Consider the following 23032-nt stretch of genomic DNA (forward strand, 5'->3'; position numbering starts at 1 on the left):
CGCTCTGGATAAGAGCGTCTGCTAAATGACTAATGTAAATGTAAAATGAATGAGTTATCCACATAGCAATATTTAGAAATTCGGACTTTTATTTTGAATGTATGTTCATTACCATACGAACATGGCGTCATTATTTGTGCTGCTGGCAGAATACTTGTGGAGAAGAGGGGGAGGCGAAACCTTATTGCCGTTCTCCTAACTGCAGGGTATTATCAAAACTTTGCATCTATGGAACTGGACTGGGGATGCTAAACCGCATCAAGGGAACAAGATTGATTCAAATGTTATCCTGTTGAAGACCTCCGTATTCTAAAATCTATCGGGAATCAAGGTGGAACTTTTAGAGAAAGTAGGTGAATCAAGTGTCTGGTGCGCAAAACTTTTTTTCTGACGGTGCAAATTGACCTGATCCCGCTGCAACCAGCTCGCCGGGGAGGGAAGAGCGCTCGCCTTTCTCCCAGCCCAGTGGATTGGAGCAAATTCTATTGTGATGCTAAAATCAAGTCGGAAGAGGGAGAGGGCTGACCAACGATCAAAAGGGAAGCTATCCACGGGATTTTTGCTAATCCATTTGAAGTAAATATGATTTGTTCCTTTGTTCCATCCATTCAATGTTATGTTTGTGGAGCGTTTAATTTTCACCACTTGTTGCTGACTGTTGGAACGAAGTGAAATTGTTTCGACAGACTGCGGCGAGAGAGAAGGCAAACCATGTTTCATTCGCTGACTAAGATTCGGTAATGCTAGCAAATGATTTAGCCTATCTGTTCGGAGTGGACATGCCCCTCTCGGTATGCGCTGCAGAATACTTTTTAAGAGGAAAAGGAAAATAGAACAATACTTTTTTTTTCTCCATATTTTCGCAACCATTTCCCCTCTGCTGTGGGTCCGGTGGACTGAATAGGACCGACCCACCAGGACCAGGCTACCTCGGCAGTGCTAGTGATTATGGATAGCAGTCTCCCCAGCGACAGTACAGTCATACACCGAGGAAAGGCGCTGTTTCTGGAGGCTCGACTCCTGGGTGGGGCGCCCTGGGGGTTTCAGCTCAAAGGAGGTCTGGAACATGGAGAAGAGTTGATCATCTCGAAGGTAAGGAGGGTGCATGTCTATGTCAGGTGCACCCCTAGCTGAGTTTACTTCTATACATATAAATGGAAGATATCCATATTTCCGGGATCTAAACCATGTCAGGTGGACCCCCCTCTAGCCACCCTTCCCCAAGTTTGTTACTTTGTAATGTCACGCCTATCGCTATAAACACAGGCGTCATAATTGGGATGAAGTGAAAAGTTCCGAAGGGCAACATTGTTACTACCCCAGGCTAGGTGAAAGGAAGGACTGGGACTCTATTACAGTGTTACAATGTGTCTGTTTACAGTGTCTGTTACAATGTGTCTGTTTACAGTGTCTGTTACAATGTGTCTGTTTACAGTGTCTGTTACAATGTGTCTGTTTACAGTGTCTGTTACAATGTGTCTATTCCATAGAAGAGGATTGAGCTATTTTGATTCAGATTGTATTCGATCTGCAGTACATGTTGCAACAGACAATTCGTGTCTAGAACTCATCCGTGGTCAGATATTGATGTGTATTTTTCTATGTGCCCCATCAAGAGTAGGTTTACAGTTGATAGCAGCAGGGCTGCCAACTTTTGATGAAAGCTTGGAGTGAGATTTTGCCTAGGAGGGGAGTCTGGGGGTCGTCGCCCCCCCAGGAACATTGTACTGTTTTAAAGCTAATTTCCTGCAATTCTATGTATTTTTTAAATGACATGGATTAGGACTGACCAGGGTGGGGGGGGGGGGGGGGACATCAGGTGTATTCAGAATGCTTTGAACATGAAATGAACACAAACAATTCAATGACTTTGTTACTTTGAGATTTTTTTGGGGGGGTGAAATGTTAAAGTATGCTAATATTTTTTGAAACATAAGTGGTTTGACACTTTATTCAGACAGTAATGAAATTAGATGGGGAGACGGGCAAGTGGGAGAAACCGTGAGGTCAGTGGGAATGCTCTGCACAGGAAATACTTACATTAATGGTTGATGGCAGTGGGTAACCAAATCATAGATCGCAGTCTCGTTGTCGATAGAGTGCTTTCAAGGTAAGGACTCAAACATTTTGTAATTTTGGTGAACTATCTCTTTCAAAATAGGGCTGGAATAAAATCCTGCTTGCTCTCCAGGAGGAATGGCCACCCCTGATCTATGTTTCCTAAGTGCTGGGTGTTTGAAAATGTTCTTGTTATAACAATTCATTTCTCAATCACCCAACCTTCAAAAATGAATATCGATATTCAGGTGGTTTATACCTACTAGTTGAAGATCCCAGTCATCATCTTACTCTGCATAGACACGATATATGAAGGGTTTATTATGTGTGAGTCCCCCTCTGCCATCTCTACCTAGCATGTGCACAATACTAAAATGGCCTGGAGCATTTCATATCCAATGCTTGTTTGTATGACTTATTCAAAACTGTCCATGAATGGCTGCAAAAATACATCGCCCGCCTCACATAATTCATTTTCAAAGGCACAAGGAGACTTATCAGACACTGGAAATAACTGGAATAATACAATACGTGTGGGGAATAACAATAGTGTTGCTGCTGACAAGCACACTAATTACCATTTTATTTTAGTGCTTTGTTAAGAATGAGAATTGTTCAACTGATCAGACTAAATAAAGTAAATTGATAAAATATCCTGAAGACAAGATTACGTAAATCTGCCCCTACACCCCAACCAAATTATTTTACTATTTATTGTCCCCCCTCTACAATCAAACCTACACTTTTGTGTTCACAATCTGTTAGACAAAATGATTTTCATAGTAACGAATCAGGTCACCCTACCAAACGTGCTAAAACAGACTGTCTGTCTGGTGCCTTATCGTTGTCACTGCTTAAATGCCAATCACCAAACGATGGGACTAAGTGTGGATTATTTCGACTTTAGTACATGGCGTCAAGAAAGGCTGCGTTCTGCAACAGGGACGGGAGTAACATTAACCTATTTTTGTTGACAACATTGTACATAAACCGTGCTGCGCTTTTTACAGTTTTATAAACTCAGCAGAGAACGTTCTCTCTCCATTCAGCTCCACTCTAATCTTGAGGGGCGGTTCTTTAAAACGCGCATCCAATCCCCTCGATCCCTTACATAACTAGACCAATCATATGCTTCAATGTGCCGCGGGTCACAGTGCTGTGGCAAGACAGGACAATGATAGAGGTTCCTCTCGTGATGTTCAACTGCAGGCTCAGACTCTCCGATTTGAAAACCATTTGGAGCACAGTTGAAAAGTTAACGCGCTGACTGGCGTGAGATATAAGAGGTGTGGCGTGTGATATGAGGTCTGGCGTGAGATATGAGGTCTGGCGTGAGATATATGAGGTCTGGCGTGAGATATATGAGGTCTGGCGTGAGATATATGAGGTCTGGCGTGAGATATATGAGGTCTGGCGTGAGATATGAGGTGTGGCGTGAGATATGAGGTCTGGCGTGAGATATGAGGTGTGGCGTGAGATATGAGGTGTGGCGTGAGATATGAGGTGTGGCGTGAGATATATGAGGTCTGGCGTGAGATATATGAGGTCTGGCGTGAGATATATGAGGTCTGGCGTGAGATATATGAGGTCTGGCGTGAGATATATGAGGTCTGGCGTGAGATATATGAGGTCTGGCGTGTGAGATATGAGGTCTGGCGTGAGATATAAGAGGTCTGGCGTGAGATATAAGAGGTCTGGCGTGAGATATAAGAGGTCTGGCGTGAGATATAAGAGGTCTGGCGTGAGATATAAGAGGTCTGGCGTGAGATATAAGAGGTCTGGCGTGAGATATAAGAGGTCTGGCGTGAGATATAAGAGGTCTGGCGTGAGATATAAGAGGTCTGGCGTGAGATATAAGAGGTCTGGCGTGAGATATAAGAGGTCTGGCGTGAGATATGAGGTCTGGCGTGAGATATGAGGTCTGGCGTGAGATATGAGGTGTGGTGTGAGATATGAGAGGTGTGGTGTGAGATATGAGAGGTGTGGCGTGAGAAAATGTATGCACTCACTAACTGTAAGTCGCTCTGGATAAGAGCGTCTGCTAAATGACTAAAATGTAAAATGTGAGAGATGAGGTGTGGCATGTGAGCGTGAATAATGGGGCCGTTCACCATGCCTGGTTCCCTGATAGCCGTTACCTCTTTAACTGACATGCATTTGTCTGCACCAGCAATCTGAGATCTCATGATTGACTCAATCTGGTTTTACAGGCTTGCAAAAGTATTCATCCCCCTTGGCGTTTTTTTCCTATTTTGTTGCATTACAACCTGTAATTTAAATGGGTTTTTATTTGGATTTCATGTAATGGACATACACAAAATAGTCCAAATTGGTGAAGTGAAATGAAAAAAAAAAAAACTTGTTTCAAAGAATTCTAAAAAATAAATAACTGAAAAGTGGTGCGTGCATATGTATTCACCCCCTTTGCTATGAAGCCCCTAAATAAGATCTGGTGCAACCAATTACCTTCAGAAGTCACATAATTAGTTAAATAAAGTCCACCTGTGTACAATCTAAGTGATACATGATCTCAGTATATATACACCTGTTCTGAAAGGCCCCAGAGTCTGCAACACCTCTAAGCAAGGGGCACCACCAAGCAAGCGGCACAATGAAGACCAAGGAGCTCTCCAAACAGGTCAGGGACAAAGTTGTGGAGAAGTACAGATCAGGGTTGGGTAATAAAAAAATATCTGAAACTTTGAACATCCCACGGAGCACCATTAAATCCATTATTAAAAAATGGAAAGAATATGGCACCACAACAAACCTGCCAAGAAAGGGCCGCCCACCAAAACCCACGGACCAGGCAAGGAGGGCATTAATCAGACAAAGAGACCAAAGATAACCCTGAAGGAGCTGCAAAGCTCCACAGCAGAGATTGGAGTATCTGTCCATAGGATCACTTTAAGCCGTACACTCCACAGAGCTGGACTTTACGGAAGAGTGGCCAGAAAAAAGCCATTGCTTAAAGAAAAAAAGAAGCAAACACGTTTGGTGTTCGCCAAAAGGCATGTGGGAGACTCCTCAAACATATGGAAGAAGGTACTCTGGTCAGATGAGACTAGAATTGAGCTTTTTGGTCATCAAGGAAAATGCTATGTCTGGCTCAAAAATCAACACCTCTCATCACCCCGAGAACACCATCCCCACAGTGAAGCATGGTGGTGGCAGCATCATGCTGTGGGGATGTTTTTCATCGGCAGGGACTGGGAAACTGGTCAGAATTGAAGGAATGATGGATGGCGCTAAATACAGGGAAATTCTTGAGGGAAACCTGCACGCTCAAGTTTTCAATTTTTTTGTCTTATTTCTTGTTTGTTTCACAACAAAATATATTTTGCATCTTCAAAGTGGTAGGCATGTTGTGTAAATCAAATTATACAAACCCCCCAAAAAATCCATTTTAATTCCAGGTTGTAAAGCAACAAAATAGGAAAAATGCGGGGTGAATACTTTCGCAAGCCACTGTACATGTGTAGACTACTGTTAGTAATAACAACTAGCTGAAGGCCTTTTACAAAGTTTTACATTACGTCATATATTTCATTTACATTTTTGTTACACTCTTGAGAACAATACACAGATCTGGAACCGAAAGTCTGTGAATACTGTACACAGACGGACACACACACACACACACACACACACACACACACACACACACACCTCATCACCCCTACTTGCTCATCTTCAGACCCAACACTCTTGATAGCGATAGTTCTGAGCAGGGCTGTGGTGGTCATGTTTTTTTGTCAGCCTGTTATTGTCATGCAAAAGTCTGCCGGTCTCACGGTAATTGACCGTTAATTAACAATGACAATCTCCGGGCCTCCACCGATACAAGCTGCATACAAGCCGCTGATGGGCACCTTTTGGAACATCTACATAAAAAAAAAAAAGTTGAATAAATCAATTTAATATACACAATATAACCATCACAATAAGTCCATTATTTATTTTAGTCAGGTCTAAAGAAACATTATGATATGAAGAAAATGTATTTCAGGAGAACAGAATATGAGTTGGCCTACTGTATGTTATCTGGCTATGCTCCATGCCATAGGCTGTAGGCTTGTTCATTTAGCTGACAAGATATGCTTATAAGTCCCCATGCCCTTATTTTATATTATATGATTTTATAGTAAGAAAAAATATAAATAATATTTTTCCCATTCCGGAGAGAGTGTGCAGAATAAGTGGCTATGTTGAGCGTAAAAGTGATCATTTGAAACAGGTTCTATACGCTAGATTTAGAGTTATTTGGCAACTTTAGTTGTGAATGATACAAACCTTAGAATCAAAACAAATATGGGCTGCATGGGGCGACTACAGGCCGCGCGGTGCGACTACAGGCCGCGCGGTGCGACTACAGGCCGCGCGGTGCGACTACAGGCCGCGCGGTGCGACTACAGGCCGCGCGGTGCGACTACAGGCCGCGCGGTGCGACTACAGGCCGCGCGGTGCGACTACAGGCCGCGCGGTGCGACTACAGGCCGCGCGGTGCGACTACAGGCCGCGCGGTGCGACTACAGGCCGCGCGGTGCGACTACAGGCTGTTGATGATTTGAGAAAGTCACACAAAAAAAGCTTGCGCTCGGTTCCTCGCCTCAGGCTGCACACGCTGTTCTCTCATCAAGTGATCATATTTTCAACCATTAGACTATTCTCAATTTCATCTTGTCTTCACTAATATGTAAAATTTATTTTAGACTTGGAATGGTCCATTATCACAGCAGCAGGGGGAAAAGACATGTAATCGGTATGCGTTGGTGTAAAGTACTTAAGTAAAAATACTTTACAGTACTACTTTAGTAGTTTCTGGGGTATCTGTACTTTACTTTACTATTTATATTTTTGACAACTTTTACTTTTACTTCACTACATTCCTAAAGAAAATAATGTACTTTTTACTCCATACATTTTCCCTGACACCCAAAAGTACTCATTACATTTTGAATGCTTAGCAGGACAGGAAAATGGTAAAATTCACGCATTTACCAAGAGAACATCCCTGGTCCCTACTGTCTCTGATCTGACAGACTCACTAAACACACATGCTTCTTTTGTAAATGGTGTTGTAGTGTGCCCCTGGCTATCCATACATTTAAAAAAAGAAAGAAAATGGTGCCGTCTGGTTTGCTGAATATAAGGAATTAGAAATGATTTATACTTTTACTTTTGATACTTAAGTAAATTTAAAACCAAATACTTTTAGACTTTTACTCAAGTAGTATTTTACTTGGTGACTGTTACTTGAGTTATTTTCTATTAAGGTATCTTTCATTTTACTCAAGTAAGACAGTTGGGTACTTTTTCCCCACCGCTGTCTGTATGCACTCGAAGAGCGAATGGAGGCTGCACGTTTTCCCGCCACTCCGTTTCGAAGGCTACTTCGGTTTTATAGCGGAGCATGTGCTTAATATGAGCAGCTGAGAAATAAATATAGGAACACTTATTTCCCTCTACGCATCAACCACTGTTTGAGGAGCACGCTCTCGCTACCCGACAGGTGATATTCCACCCCAACTCTGTATGCCATGGGCACCCCAACCCTGTTCCTGCAGCTACCCAGTACTCTGTGTGCCATGGGCTCTCCAACCCTGTTCCTCCAGCTACCCAGTACTCTGTATGCCATGGGCTCTCCAACCCTGTTCCTCCAGCTACCCAGTACTCTGTATGCCATGGGCTCTCCAACCCTGTTCCTGCAGCTACCCAGTACTCTGTATGCCATGGGCTCTCCAACCCTGTTCCTCCAGCTACCCAGTACTCTGTATGCCATGGGCTCCCCAACCCTGTTCCTCCAGCTACCCAGTACTCTGTATGCCATGGGCTCTCCAACCCTGTTCCTCCAGCTACCCAGTACTCTGTGTGCCATGGGCTCCCCAACCCTGTTCCTCCAGCTACCCAGTACTCTGTATGCCATGGGCTCTCCAACCCTGTTCCTGCAGCTACCCAGTACTATGTATGCCATGGGCTCCCCAACCCTGTTCCTGCAGCTACCCAGTACTTAATTTGGGAAAACCCTGTGTAGCTCAGTTGGTAGAGCATGGCGTTTGCAACGCCAGGGTTGTGGGTTCGATTCCCACGGGGGGGCCAGTATGAAAATGTATGCACTTACTTAACTGTAAGTCGCTCTGGATAAGAGCGTCTGCTAAATGACAAAAAATGTAAAAAAATGAAATCTGTTTGTGAACATTGATAGTAACATGTTTTCACAACTAAACATATTTCACTAAACTGTTGACAGCCCGTCTCTCTGCGCGCTGGAGAAAGGAATAAAGGAGAGAGAGGAGGAGATGGAAACGCACGGTGGTGAGAGATTCTGTATAGCTGAATAGATGTGTCACGCAATGAATTATAAAGATATAAACAATTCCCTATTACTAGGCTATTCAAAATCGCCCTGCACAATCAATGAACCAACTGCATCAACTAGGGCTATAAGTTCTCTCCCAGACTCATGGATAGACATTTTGGAGCGTAAACCGTCCCTCCAGTATGTATAATAATACAGTTAATTTTGGAGTATAGGCTAGACTAAATAGACTATATATACTAAAGTATGTGGACACCCCTTCAAATTAGTGGATTCGGTTATTTCAGCCACACCCGTTGCTGACAGGTGTATAAAATCGAGCACACAACCATGCAATATCCATAGACAAACATTGGCAGTAGAATGGCCTTCCAGAAGAGTTCAGTGACTTTCAACGTGGCACCGTCATAGGATGCCACCTTTCCAACAAGTCAGTTCGTCAAATTTCTGCCCTGCTAGAGCTGCCCTGGGTCAACTGTAAGTGCTGTTATTGTGAAGTGGAAAGTCTAGGAGCAACAACGGCTCAGCCGCAAAGTGGTAGGCCACACAAGCTCACAGAACGGGACCGCCGAGTGCTGAAGCGAGTAGCGCATTAAAAATCGTCTGTCCTCGGTTGCAACACTCACTACAGAGTTCCAAACTGCCTCTGGAAGCAACGTCAGCACAAGAACTGTTCGTCGGGAGCGTCATGAAATGGGTTTCCGGGGCCGAGCAGCCGCACACAAGCCTAAGATCACCATGCGCAATGCCAAGTGTCGGCTGGAGTGGTTGGACTCTGGAGCAGTGGAAACCGTTCTCTGGACGGACAGCTCTGTCAAATTGCTTTGGGGTTTCCACATAATCTTCCCCCTTCCTTCTCAGGAAGAAAACACTGATTTAGGCCTACAATGTGTGTGTTTGATGATGCGTTTTTCTAATGTGTTTTAGTGCATAATCACATTACACTTCCTGGTACCTACTGCCCTTTGAGTTCCCTGTGTTGTTGGTTTTGAATGGTTTATTCATTCAGGCTGAGCTTACAACAAATTTACTTCACCCCATTGACATACAAGTTTAACTGCTTCCCTTAGTTATTGGGTTGTTGGTTTTGAATGGTTTATTAATTCAGACTGAAATGACTTTAAATCTAAATCAAATCAAGTTTTATTTAAAGTGTGACGTTATGTAGTGTATTGGATTAGATCTGAAAGGCCAGATTGAGTGAGGGAAAGCTGCTGCATACCACCCTCTCTCTCTCTCCACCAGCCTTATTAGGGCTTTATTCCCTGAGAACATGCCTTGGGCCTGCGTCCCAAATGGCACCCTATTCCCTACGTAGTGCACTGCTTTTGAACAGGTGCCCATGTCAAAAGTAGTGCACTATGTAGGGAATATGATGCTATTCGGGATGTAGCCTGGGTCTCTTCTTGGCCAGTTCTGCTTCCTAAACAGCTGGAGATCCATGTCTAATACTGGGCAGATACTGGCAATGTGGATATAGAACCGGAGATGGGGTGGATGGCCCCAAATCTAGCCTGATAGGGCTACTGGCCAATGTGGATAATGTATGTGAACTGAGCTATCACAACAATGCATGCCATGACCAACACAGTAGGTTTTGATGATCTCATTCTATAGTTCCAGAATCATATTCCTGTTAGGCTGAGAGAGGATCTCATGGTAAATACTGTGGAAGTAATACGGCTACTGGTTCATCTGCCTCGCCTAAAGCATATTCTCATAGGCGTTTAGGTGAGGCAGACCACAGAGTGTTAAAAGTCAGTATTTGGACTGTATGTGTGAAATGCTCGATAATGTAGCGTTATCAACAGAGAGGTATATTTTCTGGGTGACATAAATATCGACTGGTTTTCATCAAGCTGTCCACTCAAAAAATAAGCTTCAAGCTGTAACCGATGCCTGCAATCAGTTAACCTACCAGGGTATTTACAAACAGCACAGGAATTAATTGTATTGATCACATCTTTACCAATGCTGCAGAAATTTGCTTTAAAGCAGTATCCACACCCATTGGATGTAGTGATCACAATATAGTAGCCATATCTAGGAAAACCAAAATTCCAAAGACTGGACCTAAAATTGGGTAAAAGCGATCATACAAGAGGTTTTGCAATGATTCCTATGTCGAAGATGTGAAACATATTTGTTGGTCTGATAATGTAATGAGGAACAACCTGACGCAGCACTTGAAGCATTTATGAAAGATAGTGTTTGCTCTCAGGCCTGGAGGCAGGCAAAGGTCATTCCGCTGGCCAAGAATAGCAAAGCACCCTTTTAATGGTTCAAACAGCCGACCAATCAACCTCTTACCGGTGCTTAGCAAACTTTGGGGAAAAATTGTGGTTGACCAAAAAACAATTTTTATTTTACAGAAAACTAATTGGTAACTGACTTTCAGCATGCTTATAGGGAAGGGCGCTCATTGATCATAACCTATTGCTGAAAAAAACGTAGGTGTTATGGATTTACATCCTCTGCCTTTATCATGGATTGAGAGTTACCAATTTAATAGAACACAGAGGGTTTCTTTAATGGAAGCCTCTCCTAATGCAAAGTCAGTTGAGTGGGGTGTACCGCAGGGCAGCTGGCTAGGGCCATTATTGTTTTCTGCTTTTATTAATGACCTTCCACTGATCTTGAATATAGCCTGTGTGATGACTCAACAGGATACACGACGGCTACAACAGTAAAATGAAAAGCTCCAGTCAGTTTTAGAATGGGTAACTAGCAATAGGCTGGTGCTAAATATCTCAAACTAAAAGCATCGTTTTTGGGGGCAAATCACTTGCTCAACCTTAAACCTCATCTAGATCTATTATTGAATAATGTGGTGATTGAGCAAGTTGAGGAGACTAAACTGCTGGGTGTAACTCTAGATACGTAAAAATGTATGCACACATGACTGTAAGTCGCTTTGGATAAAAGCATCTGCTAAATGGCATATTATATTATAGATAGCAAGCTGTCATGATCAAAACATATAGACTCAATGTTAGATTAATTTGTATTTTAAGAATAATGACTAAAGGATTTCACCCCAAATACAGTATAAATGTGTGAACTGTGTTAGAATTATAATGTATTGTCAACCTACTAACAGAGGGGGGCGGGACTAAACATTCCAGGGTGAAGGGGACTGAGGAAACGGGTTACAGGGGGCCTCCTAGAGGTGGGCGGAGCAGGGTGACTTTGGGGTGTCGAGGTATAAAACAGGAGGGTATGTGTTTTGGGGGCCAGAGCTCTCCATGAATAAAGATACAGATAATCCTTGTGGGTTGTGGACCTTGAATCATTGATGATTAAAACCAGAGCCTTACAACCTCTGGTAATGATTCAAGCTTAGGTTGAATTAGAGATAGAAATTCTCGTAACACTCAATGGTTGCTAAAATGGGAAGATGTCTGTCCATGTTAAGGCTTTCTTGACATCTCAACCAGACAGGTCCTACAGGCTCTAGTTTTGTCACACCTGGACCCAGTTGTGTGGTCGGGTGCAGCAAAGAAGGACATAGGTCAATTTGGTCCAGAACAGAGCAGCACGTATTGCACTTAGATGTACACGGAGGGCGAATGTCAATGACATGCATGTCAATCTCTCCTGGCTCAAAGTTGAGGAGAGATTGACTGTATCACTATTGGTCCTTGTGCGAGGTGTTGATGTGTTGAAGGTACCGAACTGTCTGTTCAAGCAGTTGGCACACAGTTCGGACACTCATCGGTACCACACAAGACATGCCACCAGAGGTCTCTTCACAGTCCCCAGGTCCAGAACAGAGGCTGGGAAACGCACACTGTTAAATAGAGCCATGGCTACATGAAACTCTTTGCCACCCCAGCTGACAATAAAATCAGATAAAGAAAACAGATAAAATAACACCATACTGCATGACGGGGACTGTGAAGAGACACACCAAATTGTTTATATATTTTGTATTGTATTTTGCATTGGATTGTATTATGCAGGGTATTATGTGGTGTATTGTATTTTGTAGTGTATTATGTAGTGTATTATGTAGTGTATTATGTATTTTGTAGTGTATTATGTATTATGTAGTGTATTATGTATTTTGTAGTGTTATGTAGTGTATTTTGTATTATGTAGTGTATTATGTAGTGTATTTTATATTATGTAGTGTATTATGTAGTGTATTTTATATTATGTAGTGTTATGTATTGTATTATGTAGTGTAGTGTGTAGTGTATTTTGTATTATGTAGTGTAGTGTAGTGTGTAATGTAGTGTATTCTATGTATTCTATTTGTTGTGTTTTTTTCCCTGTTTGGACCCCAGGAAGAGCTAATTGGGGATCCTAATAAAATACTAAATCATGTTTCTTTTAAATCTGCCGAGAGAGACGGCTACAGTAGAACAGAGACGGCTACAGTAGAACAGATACGGCTACAGTAGAACAGATACGGCTACAGTAGAACAGATACGGCTACAGTAGAACAGATACGGCTACAGTAGAACAGATACGGCTACAGTAGAACAGATACGGCTGGTACAGTAGAACAGATACGGCTACAGTAGAACAGATACGGCTACAGTAGAACAGATACGGCTACAGTAGAACAGATACGGCTGGTACAGTAGAACAGAGACGGCTACAGTAGAACAGATACGGCTACAGTAGAACAGAGACGGCTACAGTAGAACGGATACGGCTACAGTAGAACAGAGACGGCTACAGTAGAACGGATACGGCTACAGTAGAACAGAGACGGCTACAGTAGAACAGATACGGCTACAGTAGAACAGATACGGCTACAGTAGAACAGATACGGCTACAGTAGAACAGATACGGCTACAGTAGAACGGATACGGCTACAGTAGAACGGATACGGCTACAGTAGAACGGATACGGCTACAGTAGAACAGAGACGGCTACAGTAGAACAGATACGGCTACAGTAGAACAGATACGGCTACAGTAGAACAGAGACGGCTACAGTAGAACAGATACGGCTACAGTAGAACAGATACGGCTACAGTAGAACAGATACGGCTACAGTAGAACGGATACGGCTACAGTAGAACGGATACGGCTACAGTAGAACGGATACGGCTGGTACAGTAGAACAGATACGGCTACAGTAGAACAGATACGGCTACAGTAGAACAGAGACGGCTACAGTAGAACGGATACGGCTGGTACAGTAGAACAGATACGGCTACAGTAGAACAGATACGGCTACAGTAGAACGGATACGGCTACAGTAGAACAGATACGGCTACAGTAGAACGGATACGGCTACAGTAGAACAGATACGGCTACAGTAGAACGGATACGGCTACAGTAGAACGGATACGGCTACAGTAGAACAGAGACGGCTACAGTAGAACAGATACGGCTACAGTAGAACAGAGACGGCTACAGTAGAACAGAGACGGCTACAGTAGAACAGAGACGGCTACAGTAGAACAGATACGGCTACAGTAGAACGGATACGGCTACAGTAGAACAGATACGGCTACAGTAGAACAGATACGGCTACAGTAGAACAGATACGGCTACAGTAGAACGGATACGGCTGGTACAGTAGAACAGAGACGGCTACAGTAGAACAGATACGGCTACAGTAGAACGGATACGGCTACAGTAGAACAGATACGGCTACAGTAGAACAGATACGGCTGGTACAGTAGAACAGATACGGCTACAGTAGAACAGATACGGCTACAGTAGAACAGAGACGGCTACAGTAGAACGGATACGGCTGGTACAGTAGAACAGATACGGCTACAGTAGAACAGATACGGCTACAGTAGAACGGATACGGCTACAGTAGAACAGATACGGCTACAGTAGAACGGATACGGCTACAGTAGAACAGATACGGCTACAGTAGAACGGATACGGCTACAGTAGAACGGATACGGCTACAGTAGAACAGAGACGGCTACAGTAGAACAGATACGGCTACAGTAGAACAGAGACGGCTACAGTAGAACAGAGACGGCTACAGTAGAACAGAGACGGCTACAGTAGAACAGATACGGCTACAGTAGAACGGATACGGCTACAGTAGAACAGATACGGCTACAGTAGAACAGATACGGCTACAGTAGAACAGATACGGCTACAGTAGAACGGATACGGCTGGTACAGTAGAACAGAGACGGCTACAGTAGAACAGATACGGCTACAGTAGAACGGATACGGCTACAGTAGAACAGATACGGCTACAGTAGAACAGATACGGCTACAGTAGAACGGATACGGCTGGTACAGTAGAACAGAGACAGCTACAGTAGAACAGAGACGGCTACAGTAGAACGGATACGGCTACAGTAGAACAGAGACGGCTACAGTAGAACAGATACGGCTACAGTAGAACAGATACGGCTACAGTAGAACAGATACGGCTACAGTAGAACAGATACGGCTACAGTAGAACAGATACGGCTACAGTAGAACAGATACGGCTGGTACAGTAGAACAGAGACGGCTACAGTAGAACAGAGACGGCTACAGTAGAACAGATACGGCTGGTACAGTAGAACAGAGACAGCTACAGTAGAACAGAGACGGCTACAGTAGAACGGATACGGCTACAGTAGAACAGAGACGGCTACAGTAGAACAGATATGGCTACAGTAGAACAGATACGGCTACAGTAGAACAGAGACGGCTACAGTAGAACAGATACGGCTACAGTAGAACAGATACGGCTACAGTAGAACAGATACGGCTACAGTAGAACAGATACGGCTACAGTAGAACAGATACGGCTACAGTAGAACAGATACGGCTACAGTAGAACAGAGACGGCTACAGTAGAACAGATACGGCTGGTACAGTAGAACAGATACGGCTACAGTAGAACAGATACGGCTGGTACAGTAGAACAGATACGGCTGGTACAGTAGAACAGATACGGCTACAGTAGAACAGAGACGGCTACAGTAGAACAGAGACGGCTACAGTAGAACAGATACGGCTACAGTAGAACAGATACGGCTGGTACAGTAGAACAGATACGGCTACAGTAGAACAGATACGGCTGGTACAGTAGAACAGATACGGCTACAGTAGAACAGATACGGCTACAGTAGAACAGATACGGCTACAGTAGAACGGATACGGCTGGTACAGTAGAACGGATACGGCTGGTACAGTAGAACAGATACGGCTACAGTAGAACAGATACGGCTACAGTAGAACAGATACGGCTACAGTAGAACAGATACGGCTACAGTAGAACGGATACGGCTGGTACAGTAGAACGGATACGGCTGGTACAGTAGAACGGATACGGCTGGTACAGTAGAACAGAGACGGCTACAGTAGAACAGATACGGCTGGTACAGTAGAACAGATACGGCTACAGTAGAACAGATACGGCTGGTACAGTAGAACAGATACGGCTGGTACAGTAGAACAGATACGGCTACAGTAGAACAGAGACGGCTACAGTAGAACAGATACGGCTACAGTAGAACAGATACGGCTACAGTAGAACAGAGACGGCTACAGTAGAACAGATACGGCTACAGTAGAACAGATACGGCTGGTACAGTAGAACAGATACGGCTACAGTAGAACAGATACGGCTACAGTAGAACAGATACGGCTACAGTAGAACAGAGACGGCTACAGTAGAACAGATACGGCTACAGTAGAACAGATACGGCTGGTACAGTAGAACAGATACGGCTACAGTAGAACAGAGACGGCTACAGTAGAACAGATACGGCTACAGTAGAACAGATACGGCTACAGTAGAACAGAGACGGCTACAGTAGAACAGATACGGCTACAGTAGAACAGAGACGGCTACAGTAGAACAGATACGGCTGGTACAGTAGAACAGATACGGCTACAGTAGAACAGATACGGCTGGTACAGTAGAACAGATACGGCTGGTACAGTAGAACAGATACGGCTACAGTAGAACAGAGACGGCTACAGTAGAACAGATACGGCTACAGTAGAACAGATACGGCTACAGTAGAACAGAGACGGCTACAGTAGAACAGATACGGCTACAGTAGAACAGATACGGCTGGTACAGTAGAACAGAGACGGCTACAGTAGAACAGATACGGCTACAGTAGAACAGATACGGCTACAGTAGAACAGATACGGCTACAGTAGAACAGATACGGCTACAGTAGAACAGATACGGCTACAGTAGAACGGATACGGCTGGTACAGTAGAACGGATACGGCTACAGTAGAACAGATACGGCTACAGTAGAACAGATACGGCTACAGTAGAACAGAGACGGCTACAGTAGAACAGATACGGCTACAGTAGAACAGATACGGCTACAGTAGAACAGATACGGCTACAGTAGAACAGATACGGCTACAGTAGAACAGAGACGGCTACAGTAGAACAGATACGGCTACAGTAGAACAGAGACTGCTGGTGTAACAACAGCTACAATTGTGTTAGAAAGCATGAAAGGATTACATGAAACTGCACTTTACACTGTGCCCTGCCTTCTTTGGCATATGAGTACAGTTGGCCTGCAAAGATAACTCCACCATGAGTATGAACTCCAGAGGTTAGGGAAGGTCTGACATGTTTATATTGGGAATAATCTCTAGTGTTGTAGCGCTTGTGGTGTTAGTGTTGTAGCGCTGGTGTTGTCTGACTGTGAGGCAGTAAGCCTGGGGCATGCAGCCTACTCTGTGAACTGTGGCTGGGAGAGGTCGGTGGTAGAAAGAGGAAGTGAGAGAGAGGTGCGGCCGAGGCGGAACTCGTTGTGTGGCGGTGGGGATGTCATCTAGATGTTATTGAGCGTGTCCTTTCAGCACTTCACACACTAATCTGCTTTACTGCAGGGAGGGGGGAGGGATGTGGGGCCATGACAGGACCAGAGACAGAACCATGACAGGACCAGAGACAGAACCATGACAGGACCAGAGACAGGACCATGACAGGACCAGAGACAGAACCATGACAGGACCATGACAGGACCAGAGACATAACCATGAGAGGACCAGAGACAGAACCATGACAGGACCAGAGACAGAACCATGACAGGACCAGAGACCGAACCATGACAGGACCAGAGACCGAATCATGACAGGACCAGAGACAGAACCATGACAGGACCAGAGACAGAACCATGACAGGACCATGACAGGACCAGAGACATAACCATGACAGGACCAGAGAGAACCATGACAGGACCAGAGAGCAGGACCAGAGAGCAGGACCAGAGACAGAACCATGACAGGACCAGAGACAGAACCATGACAGGACCAGAGACAGAACCATGGCAGGACCATAGACCGAACCATTACAGGACCAGAGACAGAACCATGGCAGGACCAAACAGGACCAGAGACAGGACCAGAGACCGAACCATGGCAGGACCAGAGACAGAACCATGGCAGGACCAGAGACAGAACCATGACAGGACCAGAGCCAGAACCAGAGAGCAGGACCAGAGACAGAACCATGACAGGACCAGAGACAGAACCATGACAGGACCACAGACAGAACCATGGCAGGACCAGAGACAGAACCAGAGACAGGACCAGAGAGCAGGGCCAGAGACAGAACCAGAGACAGGACCAGAGAGCAGGGCCAGAGACAGAACCATGGCAGGACCAGAGACAGAACCAGAGACAGGACCAGAGAGCAGGGCCAGAGACAGAACCATGGCAGGACCAGAGACAGAACCAGAGACAGGACCAGAGAGCAGGGCCAGAGACAGAACCATGGCAGGACCAGAACCAGAGAGCAGGACCAGAGACAGAACCAGAGAGCAGGGCATGGTCGTCTGGTGTAGTGTAGGTTAGAGATGGCTAGCTGCCTGCTAGTCCTTGAATTACTGGATGTCCAGCTAGTGTGATGCTCATTCTTGGTAGGCTTGATTCAGCAGATTCAAACGTGCTAAGGCATCAAGCCTCCATCCAGGCCCCTTGCCTTTCTGTGCCTGCAGGCGCCCAGCCCTAGTCTGGTTACCAGTCTTTTTAGCTAACATTCCACTCCTTGCCACTGCTGTCATTTGCCAAATGACAAGAGTGGCAAGGACTGGAATGTAATAGCTGAACAGAGACGGCAACCAGGCAACCAGGCTACCAGGCAACCAGGCTACCAGGCAACCAGGCTACCCCAGCCCCCAAACAACCTCTTATAAAGCCAGAGAGAGAGAGAACGTTTACATGCACACTAACAATTCAATATTAAACTGTTTATGGCAGAAAGCTGAGTATTACATTAGTCATGTAAACACCTTACTCTGCTTATCTTAATGGGGTTAGGTCAAAATGGAAGTAAGCATATGCCGATTTAAAACACCTGGTTTTCTGAGCAGTCTTTAGAATTATTAGGACATGTAAACACCTTCATGGGCGTTCCAGTGTTGTATTTGATCTGCTCATGTGCTAGCACCAGCCGAATGAGCCTCCCTCTATAGCGCCAGTGAAGTGTGTTCGGTAAAACTAAAAGTATGCATCTTAGAAGTAGTTTTCACATACAAACTTTATATGTCTGTACTCAGAATCAAATATGCTTCCCAAAAATAACATGTTCGATGTGGTAGAACGTTTATTTTGATTGGAGATTTTCTGCATTTATCAGACTGCCATCAGGTAGCCTGATTTCAGATGTGCCCATGTAAACAGGATTATTAGGGGAATCGTTCTTCTTGCAAAGCATGTAAACGTTTTAAACAAACTATTATATTAATCTGACTATCCACAATAATCGCATTATTATGTGCATGTAACCGTACGCGGAGAGAGAGGGGGGAGGAGAGAGAGGGGCGAGGAGAGAGAGGGGGGAGGAGAGAGAGGGGCGAGGAGAGAGAGGGGGGGAGGAGAGAAGGGGGGGCGGAGGCACAAGAAAAGGGCAACCAGTGAAGAACAAACACCATTGTAAATACAACCCATATTTATGTTTATTTATTTTCCCATTTGTACTTTAACTATTTGCACATCATTATAACACTGTATATAGACATAATATGACATTTGAAACGTCTTTATTCTTTTGGAACTTCTGAGTGTAATGTTTACTGTTCATATTTATTGTTTATTTCACTTTTGTTTACTATCTTCTTCACTTGCTTTGGCAATGTTAACATACGTTTCCCATGCCAATAAAGCCCTTAAATTGAAATTTAATTGAGAGAGAGGAGAGAGGGGGGTGGAGAGAGAGAAGAGAGAGAGGGGGGCTGAGAGAGAGAAGAGAGAGAGGGGGCTGAGAGAGAGAAGAGAGAGAGGGGGACGGAGAGAGAGGAGAGAGGGGGACGGAGAGAGAGGAGAGAGAGAAAGAGGGACTGAGAGAGAGGAGAGAGAGAGGGGGGCTGAGAGAGAGAAGATCGAGTGGGGGCGAAGAGAGAGGAGAGAGAGAGGGGGCGAAGAGAGAGGAGAGCGAGAGGGGGGCGGAGAGAGAGGAGAGAGAGAGGGGGGCTGAGAGAGAGAAGATCGAGTGGGGGGCGAAGAGAGCGAGGGGGGCGGAGAGAGAGGAGAGAGAGGGGGGCGAAGAGAGCGAGGGGGGCGGAGAGAGAGTGAGAGTGATAAAAGAGGAATTTGCACCAAGAGCTCAGCTAGTCTGAAACACAACAAAAGGAGAGAGAGATCTAAAAAAGATAGTCAATCAGAACACACTGTTGACAGAATACTGGTTTCCTCATAAAACACTTCTAAGTAGTTGTTTTATGTGGTTGTTGTTGAAGGCCCATATTGTTTACAGTGTATTAGCACTCAGAGATGCCGTCCCGCTGGCCTGTGACTGCTGGAAGAGGAGGGTTAAGGAAAGGTTTTCTTCAAATCCATGTCTGCCTCCCAAATGGCACCCTCTTCCCTATGTAGTGCACAGTGCCATTTGGGATGAAGACCATATGGATAGGTTCATTGTCAGAGCCCTCGCAACCCATCTGTAGTTAAAGACGTATTTTCAGACCAAGTGAAGCAAATCCCTGGCCTTTTCATTGGCTACAACTATTTACCACTAGGGAAGTCTAAAAAGATATGCATTGCTTTTCTGAGTATTCAAAAAATATTTCATGTTTTCTGTTGTTCTATTCTGTCTGAGGGCCAGTTCAGCTTTAAGATACAGTAGGTGCTACATGATAGTTTCCAGTAAGGCTTGAATGGTAGAGGCTCTGCTTCTGTATGCGTTTGTCAAGACAGAGAAGAAAATCAAAGGAGCCTGTGATGGTTGGTTTGCCATATTTGTTCAGCCCAAGTGGATGAACTGTCTATTAGTTGTGTAATGGGTGACCCTGTGTGTTTAGCCCAGAGTATGGCTATTAGGTATGTATTGTAATACTGTGTGTTCTCTGATACAGGTGTGGAAGGGAAGAGTCCTGTTAAAGGTTAATCTGCATGTTTCCCCGGGGAATGTGTTTAACGTTACCCTGATCATGGATGCTTCCCTGGGGAATGGGTTTAATGTAACCCTGACCATGTCTATGTTTCCCCTGGGGAATTGGTTTAACATAACCCCGACCATGTCTATGTTTCCCTGGGGAATGGGTTTAATGTAACCCCACCACATGCTTCCTGTCACCAGCACTCCAGTCTTCAGATAAAGCATACTGGGCAGTAGGGCTGATCCCCACATCAGGGGACATAATAAGGGGTGACACTTCATGTGCTTCGGTGTCATGTGCCACTGGAGAATGCATCAGCAGCACTCTGTCTTTACTAATCTAACATACTGAAATGAGTGGAGCGTGGAAGCGATCTGAAATGACTGGAGCATGTAAGCGATCTGAAATGACTGGAGCATGTAAGCTATCTGAAATGACTGGCGCATGTAAGCTATCTGAAATGACTGGAGCATGTAAGCTATTTGAAATGACTGGAGCATGTAAGCTGTCTGAAATGTCTGGAGCATGTAAGCTATTTGAAATTACTGGAGCATGTAAGCTATTTGAAATTACTGGAGCATGTAAGATTTCTGAAATGAGTGGAGCATGTAAGCTATTTGAAATTACTGGAGCATGTAAGCTATTTGAAATGACTGGAGCATGTAAGATGTCTGAAATGACTGGAGCATGTAAGCTGTCTGAAATGAGTGGAGCATGTAAGCTATTTGAAATGAATGGCGCATGTAAGCTGTCTGAAATGACTGGAGCATGTAAGCTATTTGAAATGACTGGAGCATGTTAGCTGTCTGAAATGACTGGAGCATGTAAGCTATCTTAAATCAATGACTGGAGCATGTTAGCTGTCTGAAATGACTGGCGCATGTAAGCTATTTGAAATGACTGGAGCATGTAAGCTATTTGAAATGACTGGAGCATGTAAGCTGTCTGAAATGACTGGAGCATGTAAGCTATTTGAAATGACTGGAGCATGTAAGCTATTTGAAATGAGTGGAGCATGTAAGCTATTTGAAATGACTGGAGCATGTAAGCTTTCTGAAATTAATGACTGGAGCATGTAAGCTGTCTGAAATGACTGGAGCATGTAAGCTATCTTAAATCAATGACTTGCGCATGTAAGCTTTCTGAAATGAGTGGAGCATGTAAGCTATTTGAAATGAATGGCGCCTGTAAGCTGTCTGAAATGACTGGAGCCTGTAAGCTATTTGAAATGACTGGAGCATGTTAGCTGTCTGAAATGACTGGAGCATGTAAGCTATCTTAAATCAATGACTGGAGTATGTTAGCTGTCTGAAATGACTGGAGCATGTAAGCTGTCTGAAATGACTGGAGCATGTAAGCTGTCTGAAATGACTGGAGCATGTAAGCTATCTTAAATCAATGACTGGAGCAGGTTAGCTGTCTTAAATGAATGACTGGAGCATGTTAGCTGTCTGAAATGACTGGAGCATGTAAGCTATCTTAAATCAATGACTGGAGCATGTAAGCTTTCTGAAATGAATGACTGGAACATGTTAGCTTACATGCTCCAGTCATTTCAGACAGCCATCTTAAATCAATGACTGGAGCATGTAAGCATTCTGAAATGACTGGAGCATGTAAGCTGTCTGAAATGACTGGAGCATGTAAGCTATTTGAAATGACTGGAGCATGTAAGCTATTTGAAATGAGTGGAGCATGTAAGCTATTTGAAATGACTGGAGCATGTAAGCTTTCTGAAATTAATGACTGGAGCATGTTAGCTGTCTGAAATGACTGGAGCATGTAAGCTGTCTGAAATCAATGACTGGAGCATGTAAGCTATCTGAAATGAATGGAGCATGTAAGCTGTCTGAAATGACTGGAGCATGTAAGCCATCTGAAATGAATGGAGCATGTAAGCTGTCTGAAATGACTGGAGCATGTAAGCCATCTGAAATGAATGGAGCATGTAAGCTATCTGAAATGAATGGAGCATGTAAGCTGTCTGAAATCAATGACTGGAGCATGTAAGCTATCTGAAATGAATGGAGCATGTAAGCTGTCTGAAATGACTGTAGCATGTAAGCTATCTTAAATCAATGACTGGAGCATGTAAGCTGTCTGAAATGACTGGAGCATGTAAGCTATTTGAAATGACTGGAGCAGGTTAGCTGTCTTAAATGAATGACTGGAGCATGTTAGCTGTCTGAAATGACTGGAGCATGTAAGCTATCTTAAATCAATGACTGGAGCATGTAAGCTTTCTGAAATGAATGACTGGAACATGTTAGCTTACATGCTCCAGTCATTTCAGACAGCCATCTTAAATCAATGACTGGAGCATGTAAGCATTCTGAAATGACTGGAGCATGTAAGCTATCTGAAATGAATGGAGC

General features: G+C 44.3%; 1 protein-coding gene across 1 annotated transcript in view; it reads left to right on the forward strand.

Moving 5' to 3' along the window:
• Positions 1-948: 948 nt before the first annotated feature.
• The window catches only part of LOC311127542 (protein Shroom3-like), a gene marked incomplete at its 5' end in the record, with an annotated part of 155929 nt that continues 133845 nt past the window's right edge, over positions 949-23032 (forward strand). The window contains one exon of the mRNA XM_084159361.1: positions 949-1092. Within this exon, the coding sequence (XP_084015487.1) occupies positions 949-1092 (144 nt within the window). The remainder of the gene's footprint in view (positions 1093-23032) is intronic.

The sequence above is a fragment of the Coregonus lavaretus genome, assembly GCF_964263955.1.
Source record: "Coregonus lavaretus genome assembly, chromosome: 4".
Taxonomy (NCBI): Eukaryota; Metazoa; Chordata; class Actinopteri; order Salmoniformes; family Salmonidae; genus Coregonus; species Coregonus lavaretus.